Source organism: Salmo salar, chromosome 04 (genome assembly GCF_965601325.2).
Source record: "Salmo salar chromosome 04, fSalSal1, whole genome shotgun sequence".
In the NCBI taxonomy this organism is placed as follows: domain Eukaryota; kingdom Metazoa; phylum Chordata; class Actinopteri; order Salmoniformes; family Salmonidae; genus Salmo; species Salmo salar.
This window is the reverse complement of record NC_138294.1, coordinates 14,034,627-14,051,010: the sequence shown is the minus strand read 5'-3', so window position 1 is coordinate 14,051,010 and position 16,384 is coordinate 14,034,627. Positions and strand designations below refer to the sequence as shown.

At 42.5% G+C, this 16,384-nt stretch overlaps 1 protein-coding gene across 1 annotated transcript; it reads left to right on the top strand.

The window, feature by feature from the left end:
* Positions 1–12,026: 12,026 nt before the first annotated feature.
* Positions 12,027–13,293, top strand: LOC106602230 (erythroblast NAD(P)(+)--arginine ADP-ribosyltransferase-like). The gene is made up of 2 exons (XM_014194744.3): positions 12,027–12,159; positions 12,293–13,293. Exons 1-2 carry the CDS (start codon positions 12,082–12,084, stop codon positions 13,037–13,039), a joined length of 825 nt encoding a protein of 274 aa, XP_014050219.2. The 5' UTR covers positions 12,027–12,081; the 3' UTR covers positions 13,040–13,293.
* The last annotated feature ends 3,091 nt before the right edge of the window (positions 13,294–16,384 follow it).

The window sequence follows — 16,384 nt, the reverse complement described above, 5'->3', positions numbered from 1 at the left end:
GCCATTTTGCCACAACTTTTGAAGTATGCTTGGGGTCATTGTTCATTTGCAAGACCCATTTGCGACCAATCTTTAACTTCCTGACTGATGTCTTGAGATGTTGCTTCAATTTATCAACATCATTTCCCCCCCTCATGATGCCATCTATTTTGTGAAGTGCACCAGTCCCTCCTGCAGCAAAGCACCCCCACAACATGATGCTGCCATCCCCATGCTTCATGGTTGGGATGGGTTTCTTCGGCTTGCAAGCCTCCCCCTTTTTCCTCCAAACATAACGATGGTCATTATGGCCAAACCGTTCAATTTTTGTTTCATCAGACCAGAGGACATTTCTCCAAAAAATAGGATCTTTGTCTGCATGTGCAGTTGCAAACAGTAGTCTGGAGGTCTACAATTTTTTTCTGAAGTCTTGGCTGATTTCTTTTGATTTTCCCATGATGTCAAGCAAAGAGGCACTGAGTTTGAAGGTTGGCCTTGAAATTCATCCACAGGTACACCTCCAATTGACTCAAATGATGTCAATTAGCCTATCAGAAGCTTCTAAAGCCATGACATAATTTTCTGGAATTTTCCAAGCTGTTTAAAGGCACTGTCAACTTAGTGTATGTAAACTTCTGAATCATTGGATTTGTGATACAGTGAATTATAAGTTAAATAATCTGTCTGTAAACAATTGTAGGAAAAATGACTTGTGTCCTGCACAAAGTAGATGTCCTAACTGACTTGCCAAAACTATAGTTTGTTAACAAGAAATTTGTGGAGTGGTTGAAAAACGAGTTTTAAACCTCTTACAGCCCCTTCAGGATAGGGGGCAGTATTGTCACTTTCGAAAAAAATACGTGCCCATATTAAACTGCCTCCTACTCAAACTCAGAAGCTGCATATATGCATAGAATATGCATATTCTTAGTAGAGTTGGATAGAAAACACTCTGAAGTTTCTAAAACTGTTTGAATGATGTCTGTGAGTATAACAGAACTCATATGGCAGGCAAAAACCTGAGACAAATCCTAGCAGGAAGTGGAAATCTGATGTGTGGCATCATTTTCAAGCCTTTGCCTATGAAACACACAGTGACTGGTTACTCATTTAGCACTTCCCAAGGCTTCCACTAGATGTCAACAGTCTTTAGAAAGTTGTTTGAGGCTTTTCCGGTAAACACAGACCGAACGAGAAGGCTGGGAATTTGGTTCCACGGGGATGACCATCAGTACATTGGCGCGAATTCATGTGGGAGGTTGCTTTGTTCCAAAACGTTTTATAAGACAATGCAATCGTCCAGTTGGAATATTATTGTAGTTCTGATTGAAAAAGGCCCTAAAGATTTATGCTATACAACGTTTGACATGTTTGAACGAACGAAATATAACTTTCTTTTACTTTTCGTCGTGACATTTTACGCGCGCTTCCTACATTTTGAGTAGCTAACTGAACGCGCTAACAACAAGGAGCTATTTGGACATAAATTATGGACTTTATCGAACAAAACAACATTTGTTGTGGACCTGGGATTCCTGGAAGTGCCTTCTGATGAAGATCATCAAAGGTAATATTTCTAATACTATTTATGAATTTAGATGACTCCAAAATGGCGCTGATCTGTATCGCCTAGTGTATTTTTCTGAGCACAGTACTCAGATTATTGCAAAGTATACCTTCCCAGTAAAGTTATTTTGAAATCTGGCAATGCGGTTGCATTCACGAGATGTTCATCTATAATTCTTTGAATGACAGTATAATATTTTATCAACGTTTATGAAGAGTATTTTTGTAAATTGTGGTGCTGGTTCACCGGGAGTATTGGAGGGAAAATATTTTCTGAACATCACGCGCCAATGTAAAATGCTGTTTTTATATATAAATATGAACTTTATCGAACAAAAAATGCATGTATTGTGTAATATGATGTCCTAGGAGTGTCATCTGATGAAGATCGTCAAAGGTTAGTGCTTCATTTAGCTGTGTTTTGGGTATTTGTGATGCATGTAGTTGCTTAGAAAATGGCTGTGTGGTTATTTTTGTCAATGTACTCTCCTAACATAATGTAATGTTTTGCTTTCGCTGTAAAGCCTTTTTGAAATCGGACAACGTGATTCGATTCAGGAGAAGTGTATCTATAAAATGGTGTAGAATAGTCCTATGTTTGAGAAATTGAATATTATTAGATTTGTGGTTTCGAATGTGGCGCTCTGGCTATTGTCAAACTCGGTCCCGCTCACGGGATCGGAGTCATAAGATTAATGACTCCAAACTAAGTGTATGGAAACTTCTGACTTCAACTGTATGTCTGCTTGTAAAGTCAGAAATCTGACCAGGTATAAGTAGGTCTTTTCAGTCTGCAACACAAATGTCCTGAAACTGAACAATACAAAACAACATCTATCATACTACAGTCTGGTGAATTCAACAATCAGACAATTCAAAAGATGTTACAACAACAGTGGTGGTATCAGACATAGTGTTGTGCAAAATCATTGTGAAAGGTGCCAAAAAATACCATAGACATTGTAATCTCTGTGTAATTTCATTTGGTAACACTTTTTCTGTATAGTCCATCGATATCCACTGGCCTTTAATGTTAGGGCCAAATTATAACCAGGTACTGCAGTAATGCCTCTTGCACTGAGATTTAGTGACTTAGACCACTGCGCCACTCGGGGAGCCCCTAGGGCCAAATTAGGGTAAATTTGAGCTGGCTCGAATGGAATTCTCTAATTGGAGCTGGGTCGAGGGAAACCCGGGCCAGTGCAGCTGTAACGGCTGACGTAGAGAGGGGACCAAGATGCAGCGTGGCACGTGTTGATGATCTTTATTTTGAATCTAACAAACACTCAAACAAAAATAACAAAGGGAAAATGAAAGCGCACAGTTCTGTCAGGTACAGAAAACAACTACCCACAAACACAGGTGGAAAAAAACCCTTCTTAAGTATGATCTCTAATTAGAGACAACGAGTACCAGCTGCCTCTAATTGGAGATCACCCCCCCCAAAAAAACATAGAAATAGAAAACTAGAACCTAAACATAGAAATACAAAACATAGAAAAACTGCCCCTGTCACGCCCTGACCACTCTACCATAGAAAATAACAGCTTACCATGGTCAGGACGTGACAGTACCCCCCCCCCCCCCCCCCCCTAAAGGTGCAGACTCCGAATGCCACTAAAAAACTAAAACAAAAAACAAAAGGGAGGGTAGGGAGGGTAACAAGTGTCAACGGCGGCTCTGGTGCCATACCCAGAACCTTATCATCCAGCGAAATCCTCCAGTAGAGGAGGCAGATCTGGTTTGGGGCGTAACCCCCGCTCCGCCCGCTGATCCCTCTGCTTCTGTGCCACCGGACCATGGATCATCGCCGGAGGCTCTGTTCTGCAGACCACTGCTGGAGGCTCTGTTCTGCAGACCACTGCTGGAGGTTCTGGGCTGCAGGCCACCGGTGGAGGTTCTGGGCTGCAGGCCGCCGCTGGAGGCTCTGGGCTGCAAGCCGCCGCTGGAGGCTCTGGGCTGCAGGCCGCCGCTGGAGGCTCCGGGCTGCAGGCCGCCGCTGGAGGTTCCGGGCTGCAGGCCGTCTCAGGAGGTTCCATACTAGGGAGCGTCGCTGGAGGCACCGGACTGGGGAGCGTCGCTGGAGGCACCGGACTGGGGAGCGTCGCTGGAGGCTCCGGACTGGGGAGCGTCGCTGGAGGCTCCGGACTGGGGAGCGTCGCTGGAGGTTCCGGACTGGGGACTGTCGCTACAGGCTCCGTGCCATGGATCATCTCTACAGGCTCCGGGCCATGGATCATCCCTACAGGCTTCTTGCCATGGATCATCCCTACAGGCTTCTTGCCATGGATTATCCCTACAGGCTCCGGGCCATGGATTATCATTGGAGGCTTCGTGCCATGGATCATCCCTACAGGCTCCGGGCCATGGATCATCACTGGAGGCTTCGTGCCATGGATCATCCCTACAGGCTCCGGGCCATGGATCATCACTGGAGGCTTCGTGCCATGGATCATCACTGGAGGCTTCGGATCATAGATCATCACTGGAGGCTTCTTTCGTGGAGCTGGAACAGGTCTCACCGGACTGGGGAGACGCACTGGAGACCGGGTGAGCAGAGCTGGCACAGGGTATACTGGGCCGTAAAGAGGCGCACTGGAGGGAGAGTGCGAGGAGCAGGCACATGCTCACCATGATTAGCATGGGGAGTTGGCTCAGGTCTCAACCCTGACTTCGCCAATCTACCCGTGTGCCACCCCCCCACAAAAAAAAAAATGTTTTTTTGGGGGTTGCCTCTCGTGCTTCCCCGGCAGGCTTCTGTATCTCTCCAATACTTGCGCCCAACTCCAGTCTATCCTCTCTCGCAACTCCTCCAGAGACCAGGAATCCATCTCCTTCCGGGCACGCTGCTTGATCCAGTTGTGGTGGGTAGTTCTGTGACGCTCGTCGTAAGGAGTAGACCAAAGTGCAACATGGCACGTGTTCATGATCTTTATTTTGAATCTAACAAACACTCAAACAAAAATAACAAAGGGAAAACGAAAGTGCACAGTTCTGTCAGGTACAGAAAACTAAACAGAAAACAACTACCCACAAACACAGCTGGAAAGAAACCCTACTTAAGTATGATCTCCAATTAGAGACAACGAGGACCAGCTGCCTCTAATTGGAGATCATCCCAAAAAACAACAACATAGAAATAGAAAACTAGAACCTAAACATAGAAATACAAAACATAGAAAAACACCCCCTGTCACGCCCTGACCACTCTACCATAGGAAATAACAGCTTACCATGGTCAGGACGTGACAGCAGCCCAGTTTCACAACTGGTACCAGCTCGATTAAAAATTGTGCTGGTGACGTCGTTACTATGCAAGCATTAGCTGATCACTGCTGGATGCTGATACCACGTTCAGCTAGCTTGTATAGGCTTGTTGCTGTTAGCTTGCACATGGATAAGCAACACTGTTGTAGTCAGACATGATATGAATTAGCATCATAGCTAGATCATTCATTTATTTTTGAATGAGCTAACGAGAGCTAGCAGGAATTTTAACTGGCCAGGTCGTATTGAAAGCTAGCTAGCTAGCTCCATCATATAGCCAATGCCATGGCTAGCAAGGTAGGAATACAGCTAGCTAGTCTGTTATGCTAGCGATGACGCTAATCAATTAGCTAGCTAGCTAACGTTAGCAAGCTAAATACATGGCTCTGTGTCTGGCTTCAAAGTGCAAATGGAAACGAGGCTTCAGTAACATTTCAACTAACTATCTACTAACCGTAACAATAGCCATAACCCTAACCTTAACCCTTATCCTAACCCTAAACTATGTTAAACACCTATCCAAGAGTTTTGAGGTCTGGCAGGTGTTTGCAATGTACTCATCCTGGATCATGGATATTGTTATGACAGGGGTTAGAGGAGAGAGGGAGCGGGGTTCAGTTATCAAGAACCCTTTCAGCAACCATGTGTTGACTAACAGAGAAAAGGCAGTGAACAATCATACAACCTACTGCCTATCCACTTTGACACTAAACAGTGTCTTTGACATTAATATAAAACAATATGTGTACCTAAAAGATGGACATAATAATGAATATCTAATACAGTAGTGGCACATGCAAAGTTAATTTTGGAACTAAATGACATTTATCTTATCTTTGTTAGGTTATTTGTGTGTTGTGGTTTACACCAAACTCAACCTGATGACTGTCCGTCTCACACCTTCAAGAGGGCCTCAAACTTGTTAGCGGGGGTTTCTGAGGGGGGAAAGATCACAAAAGATACCGGTTAGGGACAGTTAGAAATGTGTGTGTGTGTGTGTGTGTGTGTGTGTGTGGGGTGTGTCCTAGGTGTGTCATCTGATGAAGATCATCAAAGGTTAGTGCTGCATTTAGCTGTCTTCTGGGTTTTTGTGACATTATATGCTAGCTTGAAAAATGGGTGTCTGATTATTTCTGGCTGGGTGCTCTGCTGACATAATCGAATGTTTTGCTTTCGTTGTAAAGCCTTTTTGAAATCGGACAGTGTGGTTAGATTAACGAGAGTCTTGTCTTAAAATAGCTGTAAAATAGTCATATGTTTGAGAAATTGAAGTAATAGCATTTCTAAGGTATTTGAAAATCGCGCCACAGGATTCAACTGGCTGTTACGTAGGTGGGACGATTTGGTGCCACCTGCCCTAGAGAGGTTAATATATTCTACTCAATCCATAGGCTTCATTAATGCCATTCAGACTTGAAGTCAATACAACAACTATAATTACTGAGGTTTATAGGTTCTGAACTAATGTTCATACCAAACTGTCACGTCCTGACCAATATAAGTTGTTATTTTCTATGGTCAGGGCGTGACAGGGGGTGTTTTTGTGTTTGTCCTATGTTATCTATTTCTATGTTTGAGTATCTAGTTTTTCTATTTTTATGTTGTTTTTTGGCATGACCTCCAATTAGAGGCAGCTGGTTGTCGTTGTCTCTAATTGGAGGCCATATTTAGTTGATGTTGTTTCACTTGTGTTTTGTGGGTGGTTGTTTTCTGTTTAGTGTATGTTCACCTGACGGAACTGTTGTCGGTCGTTTTGTTCTAGTGTCTGCATAATAAAAGTGAATATGAGCACTATACACGCTGCGCCTTGGTCCCCTTTGTACGACCCGCGTTACAGAACTACCCACCCTGACTGGATCAAGCGGCGTGCCCAGGCAGAGATGGACACCTGGTCATACATGGAATGGATGGAGAGGAGAAACTGGACTTGGGGGCAAGTTATTGAAAGATATCGGAGGCTACCGGGGAAGAACGAGAGGCAGCCCCCACATTTTTTTGGGGGGGGGGGGCACACGGTAGTTTGACTGGGCCAGGGGTGAGCCCTGAGCCAACTCCCCGTGCTTATTGTGGTGAGCATGTGCCTGCCTCTCGCACTCTCTCTCCGGTACGCCTCCATAATCCAGTACGTCCTGTTCCTCCTAAGCCAGCCCCACGCACCAGGCCTCCAGTACGCCTGCGTAGCCCAGTACGTCCTGTTCCTGCTCCCCGCACTCGCCCTCCAGTGCGCATCCGTAACCCGGTACAGCCAGTGCCTGCTGTGAGCACTCGGCCATTAGTACGTCCTGTTCCTGCTCCCCTCACTAGCCCTGAGGTGCGTGTTACTAGTCTGGCGCCTCCTAAGCCAGCCCCACGCACCAGGCCTCCAGTACGCCTGCCCAGCCCAGCCCAGTACATCCTGTTCCTGCTCCCCGCACTCGCCCTCCAGTGCGCATCCATAACCTAGTACAGCCAGTGCATGCTGTGAGCACTCGGCCATTAGTGCGTCTTCCCAGTCCGGTGAGACCAATTCCTGCTCCTCGCACTCCCCTCCAGTGCGCATCCATAACCCGGTACAGCCAGTGTCTGCTGTGAGCACTCGGCATTCAGCGGTGGTCTGCAACCCAGAGCCTTCAGCGGTGGTCTGCAACCCAGAGCCTTCAGCGGTGGTCTGAAACCCAGAGCCTTCAGCGGCGGCTTTTAGCCCAGAGTCTTCGGCGGCAGTTGGCGGCCCGAAGCCTCCGAAGATGATCCATGGTCTGGTTCCTCCAGACAAACAGTAACGGGGGGATCAGCGGGCGGTGGGGGTACTACGCCCGGAACCAGAGCCGCCGCCATAGACATTTTTTCACCCTCCCTTCCCTCCCTTTAGGTTTGGGGTTGTTTTTTTTTTTTTTTTTTTGTTTAGTTTTGCATTTGGAGGGGGGAGGGGGGGTACTGTCATGTCCTGACCAATATAAGTTGTTATTTTCTATGGTACAGTGGTCAGGGCGTAACAGGGGGTGTTTTTGTGTTTGTTCTATGTTGTCTATTTCTATGTTCAAGTATCACATTTTTCTATTTCTATGTTGTTTTTTTGGCATGACCTCCAATTAGAGGCAGATGGTTGTCGTTGTCTCTAATTGGAGGCCATATTTAGTTTATGTTGTTTCACTTGTGTTTTGTGGGTGGTTGTTTTCCGTTTAGTGTATGTTCACCTGACGGAACTGCTGTCGGTCGTTTTGATCTAGTGTCTGCATAATAAAAGTGAATATGAGCACTATACATGCTGCGCCTTGGTCCCCTTTATACGACCCACGTTACACAAACGTTTTAGGGTCCATACAGATACAGATCGACTACATAGTGTAGCTAGCTACACATCCATAGGTATACAGTTATTTTTTATCATTCCACGTTTACCAAATGTGATATATTTTAATGGACAATAAAGATGTTCTATTTTATTATATTCTATTCTGTCCTATTCTATTCAAATTAGGATACTTGGTACTGCCACAAAAAAAGACTGACGTGAAGTTGTCTGCACTTTAGTGAGCACTGGAGTTTAGAGTGACTTGACCACTCAAAACCCACGCTAAAGTTTGAGGCCCTCTTGATGGTGTGACAGAGTCCTCATCAGACTGAATTTGGTGCAAACCACAACACAAACAACCTGACAAAGATAAATGTCATTCAGTTTCCCAGATGTAACTATGCAGGTGTCATCATTACTGTATAAGATATTCATGATCATTTCCATCTCTTAGAGATATTGTGTTTTATAGTAGTGTCAAAACAACAGTTAGTGTCAAAGTAACAGTTTAGTCAGTAGGTTATGACAGTTCATTAGATCAAGATATTTGGATTTATGTTTGTGTCAAAGCAACAGTTTAGTCAGTATGTTGTTATGACTGTTAACTGCCACTATATGGCCTCTGTGGTCTCTGCTAGTCAACATGATGGTTCCTGAAAGCTTCTTGATAACCTATTCTATTCAAATAAGGATACTTGGTACTGCCACAAAAAAAAAAGACTGACATGAAGTTGTCTACACATTAGTGAGCACTGAAGTTTAGAGTGACTTGAATTGCAAGTTGCAAAATGGTGCAAAATCAAACCGGAGAAGCAGCTTTTTTTGCATTCAGCAGAGCATAACAACATACTGACTAAACTGTTACTTTGACACTAACTGTTGCTTTGACACCACTATAAAACACAATATCTCTAAGAGATGGAAATGATCATGAATGTCTATTACAGCAATACTGACACCTGCATAGTTACATCTGGCTAACTTAATGACATTTATCTTTGTCAGGTTGTTTGTGTTGTGGTTGTGGTTTACACTAAACTCAGTGTGATGATGACTCTGTCACACCTTCAAGTGGGCTCAAACTTTAGTGTGGGTTCTGAGTGGAAAAAAAACTAGAAAAAGATACCTGTTAGTGGGAAAGAGATCAACAGTAGTCAGAAGTCACCCTGATGATTGACTGATGACTGGTATCATTTCACATTTGATCAAATGTGAAATATTTTATGAAATATTAAAAAACATTTAATACCATTAACCACTTTCACTCGTGGGAACTGACCTATATGGATAGGGCTAAATTGAAGTATTTCTTACAGAAGATATATGCATAACCATGGTAGCACTTAAAAGGGAACAGTTGGGAGACTATGGAACAATGATTAGACTAAAGGTGAGGACACAACAGGTCACCTCACAAGACTAAATCCAAACGTTACACTGTTGATTTTATGTGCATTTTACATTGACATTTACATTACAAACCAGAACTGAACTAAAAACTATTCCCTGACAATCCAGGTGTGTGTGAATGCAACATCCAACATTTACAAGTCATTCAACGAAGCCACGAAGTACCCAAAATAAGAGCTACGACACAACATTTAAGTACCACTCCCTGCACCTTCTGACTAATGCCTTACGAATTCTGAACAAGAACAAGAAGCATTTCCAAACCTTCCGAGGAACCAGAGGCTTTCTATGGTGTCCGAAATACTACAATGCGATTTCAACAGCTCTTTAGATAAGCAAATCGCCTCTAAATACCTTGGAACTCGCTCCTGTTTTGAGATCACCACCTACCTTGGTGCCCCACTGGGGGGGGGGGGGGTACTCTCAGCTGCCGCATGAGAAGGAGGTGCTGATTCCCTCCTATGAAGTGTTCAATAGACAATATTTTCTATTCCATTCATATTAGGATACTTCCCAATGGTCACACACGTCAAGTCAACATCCACGCTGGTTCAACCTAATTTTATTGAAATGACGTGGAAACAATGTTGATTCAACCAGTGGGTTGGTTCTTTCACAAATCTTTTACATTAAAACGTGTCACTGAGAAATCGCTGGAACTGTGACGTCATTACCACTTACTCACACAACCTGAGAGCCTGTGACCGTGTGACCATAGGATCTGGTACTTCTGTGTGGGAACAATGTTTGTGGTTGTGTGGGCTTGTATTAGTCAGATGTCTGACCAGGTATAAGTAGACCTTTGTAGAAAAGTTGCAAACACAAGTCCTGAAGCTGATCAATACAAAACAACCTCAATTGTGCTGCAGTCTGGTGAGTTGAACTATCAGATCATTATAATCTGATAAGATGTTACAACAACAGTGGTGGTATCAGATATAGTACTGTCAGTAGTAGTATTCATTATTTCTCTATAGAGTTTATATCAGTAGTACTAAGCAAATGACACTAGGTTGTTGTACGTAGCTAATGTTTTTATTTCTCTATAGAGTTTATATCAGTAGTACTAATTAAATACTACTAGATTGTTGTAGCTAATGTAGCTATGATTTTTTTGTTTTTGCAAAATGCTATAAATCCATTGTATCCACTGTTTAGCTGCAATGGAATGTTTTTATCCTTTATATTTGACTGTAATATGTGGTTGTCTCACCTAGCTACTGTACAGTGCCTTCCGAAGATATTCACGGCCCTTTAATTTTTCCACATTGAGTTGTGTTACAAAGCGGGAATGAAATGGATTTAAATGTAATTTTTTGGTCAAAGATTTACACAAAATACTATGAGGTGTCAAAGTGGAAGAAATGATTTTACATTTGTGAAAAGTTAATGAAAAATAAAACACAAATACATCTTGATTAGATAAGTATTCAACCCCCTGAGTCAATACATGTTAGAATCAATTTTGACAGCAATTACAGCTGTGAGTCTTTCTGGATAAGTTAAGAACTTTGCCTACCTGTGTTGTACAATATTTGCAAAAAAATTGTTTAATTCTTAAAGCTCAATCAAGTTGGTTGTTGATCATTGCTAGATAGTCATTTTCTAACCTTGCCATAGATTTTCAAGACGATTTAGTCAAAGCTGTAACTAGGCCACTCAAGAACATTCAATGTCATCTGGTTAAACAACTCCAATGTATATTTGGCCTTGTGTTTTAGGTTATTTCCTGTTGAAAGGTGAATTTATCTCTCAGTGTCTGGTGGAAAGCAGACTGAGCAAGATTTTACTCTTGGATTTTTCTTGTGCTTAGCTGTATTCCCCCCAAAAACTCCCTAGACCTTGTCAATGACAATAATACCCATAACATGATGCAGCCATCACCATGCTTGAAAATATGACAAGTGGTACTCAGTGATTTGTTGTGTTGGATTTTCCCCCTCATATAACACTTTGTATTCAGGATATAATTCATTTATTTGCAATATTTTTCGCAGTTTTACTTTAGTGTCTTATTGCAAACAGGTCGCATGTTTTGCAACATTGTATTCTGTACAGGCTTCCTTCTCTATCTGTCAATTAGGTTAGTGTTGTGGAGTGAGTACAATGCTGTTGATCCATGCTCAGTTTTCTACCATCACAGACATTAAAATCTTTAACTGTTCTAAAGTCACCATTGGCCTCATTGTGAAATCCCTGAGCGGTTTCCTTCCTTTCTCTATAGAGTTTACGTATATCTGTCATCATTCTGCGGTCAATTGGAAAAAAGTAGCAAGACAATCATTGAATGAGACTTGATTGACAGTAGTTTTACTTCACAATAAAACTTTTATTAAATGGTGGCATTCCAAAAACTCCTATACATTTTTAGAAGTGAATAATATCAAAGCTATTTCTATAATGAATATAATGATTGCCAGCATGTTTTTGTTTACTATCAGCTCCTATATGGTGCTATTGCAATTAATCCTATTTTTCTATTTATTAAAAGTGAATAATATCAAAGCTATGTTGTATCATGTTGGGTACTGTTATGCTGATTGGTATTTGTCTCCTGTACATGTTGTTTTACTACAGGTGTTGAAGTCATGAGGAGAGAAATCATCCTGACCTTTGCTGTGCTGTGTGTCTTCCATGATTGGACTCTGGGTGTGAACTCCAAGATGGTAAGATGTGGACTCCAAGATGGTACTTCCAGCATATAGTCATGCTACTTTTAATCTGAGAACAAGATTGTTACAGTAAAAAAATATATATAATAGTAATATATATAAAACTGTTCCTCTGTATTCTCCGAAGGTTCATCTCCATCAGCCTGGTCTCAATTCCAGCATACCCTTAGACATGGTCCCTAACTCTGTTGACGACATGTATAACGGTTGCACTGAACAAATGTACAACAAGGTGGAGAAGGAATATCTTATACATGAAAACAAAGAGCCCTTCAAAAATGCCTGGAAGTGGGCAGAAAGTTGTGCAAATACCAAGTCCAAGTACAATTCTAAAGACAAACTTTCACATAATCATATTAAGGCTATCTGTGCTTACACAGCAGGTCATCCTGCACTACACTCAGAGTTCAACAAAGCAGTCCGGACCAGTGGAACAGAGTATACAACCTCCTTCCAGTTCCACTCCCTGCATTTCCTCCTGACTGACGCCATTCACCTCCTGAAAAAAAAACAACAACCTTGTCACACCACATACAGAAGAACCAAAATGATGTTTGTGGGTAAAGTTGACCAAAAAATTAGATTTGGCTACTTTGCCTCCAGCTCTCTTAACAAGGACAATTCTGAATTTGGAGAGAAGTCCTGCTTTGAAATAAAGACGTGTTTTGGCGCTTACCTTAAGTCCTTCCACAAAATGGGGACAAAAGAAGATGAGGTGTTGATTCCACCCTATGAAGAGTTCAAAGTTACTGACGTGCTCAAGAAAGAAGATGATCCAACACTTTGGTGTGATGTTGTGAACAAACTACAGAGCACCAAAATAGCCAAGAGTAACCTGAATTGCAAAATGTTTAAGAAGCCAATTATTAATTAAGAAAACTCACATTGAGTCATTGTCCCTAAAGAGGATGTAATTCAACCAGCTTGGCTTTTTATTCTTATGCTTCTTACACAAATAAATACGATAAAATGTTAAGTGACTATAGTTTCTATTGTAATAAGTTAATTGGTTTATTTGTGGATGTTACATACAAACCTCATCCTGACTACATGAAATAGTGATTATTAAGATGTGTGTATTAGCCTGTGTATCAGACTCCATAAGAGACTTTAAAGAACTTATATGCCTTCTGCAGCTTTTTTCAACATGAATAAAGAAAATCATTGAGCATGAATACTGTATTCGTCATGTATTTTTTGTTTGAACTATTAACATCCTACGTTTAGACAAAGTGAAGTTATAAAATGGGCCATGGATTAATCTATAATATTACATGACAAGTTTAATTGTTCAATAAAGTTATGCTTAATTACTTCCTCCGAGGTGGCACATAGAGCCACAAATAAAGTGATACCCGAAACGACCAATTTCCCTGAAACATTCAAAATCATGTAAAAACATTACAACATTTACTACTTTCAGAAATAGACAACATAAGGCATCATGGAATTATACAATTAATGTTCTGGAATGTTCTTCCATAGAATACTTCTAGCAGTCCAACATGGCTTCTGACCAATAATATGGCCAAATAAGGATTGACTAGCTGGCTCCACAGTACTGTTACAGAGCAAAGTTGACGTCTTGTCTTAAATTGACCGACAGGCGTCACTCATCACCAGCTGATTCTCATAGTAGGTGGGGCCCCACCCCTGCTGTCCCTGATTGGCTCCCCTCCTATTTCTGTCCTCCAATGGGGTGCAAATACACACTTGATTCTCTGCCGGTTGGTTAAGAAATCAATATGCAGCACAGATAAACACACACACACTCAGTCAAGTGAAGAAGTCTCCCTCCCTTCCTCCCCCTCTCCCCCTCTCCCTCTCTCTCTCTCTCTCCCTCTCTCTGTATCTTCCTCTTTCTCCCTCCCTCCCTCCCTCCCTCCCTCCCTCCCTCCCTCCCTCCCTCCCTCCCTCCTCTCTCTCTCTCTCCCATCTCTCTCTCCCTCCCTCCCTCAGGTTGGAGGTGTGCAGGGCCAGGATGGGGCCTCTGGCTCCCAGGTAGAGTGTGTCAGAGCTGGGGTCCAGCAGGAGGACGCTGGGGTTGAACACCCCCAGAACTGTGCCTGATGAATAAATGAACTAAGCTGATGCTGTGTTGTTTGTTTATTAATTTGGGTCTAAAAACAAGACATAACCAATGAGTTTTCAAATAGAATAATGGACATTTTACAGTATATCTGTCATTTCTCAGCATACCATAGATTAAAGCAGCCTTTTTCAAACCTCTACTCTGGAGTCCCAGACATTAAATGTTGTAGCCCTGATCTAGCATGCCTGATTCGAATAGTTAAAGGCTTCATGATTAGTTGACAAGTTGAATCAGGTGTGCTACTTAGTTCTGGAATAGTTCAAATACATGGAAGGCTGGGGGTCCCTGAGAAGAGGTTTGAAAAAGGTTTATACAATAAACTCAATACCAGTATTTTCACTGACAAGATACCTTCTCACACAGCCAATATATCGCTTTGTTGGAGAGAGAGAGAAAAAACATCTCGGTCCTCTTCTCCCTCTCCATCCCCATCGTTGGGCTCTCCTTTCCTCCAGAGGCTGGAGAAAACACACAAAGATAAGGCTGGATTCAACCACAGCTGGCTGGTGGCACCATAATTGGGGAGGAAGGGCTCATGGTAATGGCTGGAATAGAATGGTATCAAACACATGGTTTCCATGGTTTCCATGTGTTTGATACTACTCCATTCACTCCATTCCAGCCATTATTATGAGCCATCCTCCCCTCACCTGCCTCCCCTGGCAACCAAACCACTTCAACACTTATGCATTCTCTTGTTTAGCGATATTGAGTCTTTACACTTTGACTGTGCGCATGGTCAGTAGTATCTAGTCTATTGATGCAAGGAGCATCAATGTAAGTAACATAACGAAGAAATGCCCTTCAAAATCTGTCAGTTTAAGCTAGAGATATCTGTTTTTTACATGGGCTGCTTCTCAATCTACCGTATCTGCCTATAGTGGCCTTCCACATTTACGGTGGAAGGTGTCCGAGTTACAACTGCATTTTGTCAGACCGTGAAACATCCCGAAAAACTGTCTTCTCATGAAAACATCTGTAGCGTCCGAACGGGTTGGCCTACTAAATAATATGTATAGATGAGACTCTCACAAACACGATGGTGTTCTCCGTTTTGCTCTACGACCCACACAAGTATCATGGAACTATTTTGAAGGTAACTGGTACCGGTAGAAAATGAATGGAAGTATGGAAGTAGTTTTGCACCTACCCCAAAAAAAGGGCAAACGGCTTAGACTCTCAATCCACCACATACGCCTATGTCGCCTTTCAGCATCTGTAGTGGAAAGTGCTGTTTGTCAGACAGAAGACAAAATCGGTCTTCTCATAAAAACATCTGCAGCATCTGAATGGTTCAGCCTACTAACTAATATGACCACTCTGGAAACTTGGGACTCTCACAAACATGAGAGTCATGGGACCCATACAAATAAATGGAAGTAGGGGTTCAATATGTGTAAACAATATACAGTCGTGGCCAAAAGTTTTGAGAATGACACAAAGTCTGCTGCCTCAGTTTGTATGATGGCAATTTGCATATACTCCAGGATGTTATGAAGAGTGATCAGATGAATTGCAATTAATTGCAAAGTCCCTCTTTGCCCTGCAAATGAATGAACTGAATACCAAAAAAACATTTCCACTGCATTTCAACCCTGCCACAAAAGGACCAGCTGACGTCATGTCAGTGATTCTCTCGTTAACACAGGTGTGAGTGTTGACAAGGACAAGGCTGGAGATCACTCTGTCATGATGATTGAGTTCGAATAACAGACTGGAAGCTTCAAAAGGAGGGTGGTGCTTGGAATCATTGTTCTTCCTCTGTCAACCATGGTTTCCTGCAAGGAAACACGTGCCATCATCATTGCTTTGCACAAAAAGGGCTTCACAGGCAAGGATATTGCTGCCAGTAAGATTGCACCTAAATCAACCATTCATCGGATCATCAAGAACTTCAAGGAGAGCGGTTCAAATGTTGTGAAGAAGGCTTCAGGGCTCTCTGCAGATGAGTTGGTCTTATAGGCTAAGAAGCTCTTAGAGACCCCATCATCTGTCACAACAACAGAAAAGTATAGCTAATGGAGATAATCACAGACCTGCTGGTGATTTGTAGAAATGATAACTTAAGACTTACAGTGGACAGACAGGCCGATTATCCCGGCCAGTAGAACACACAGCAGCCCCAGA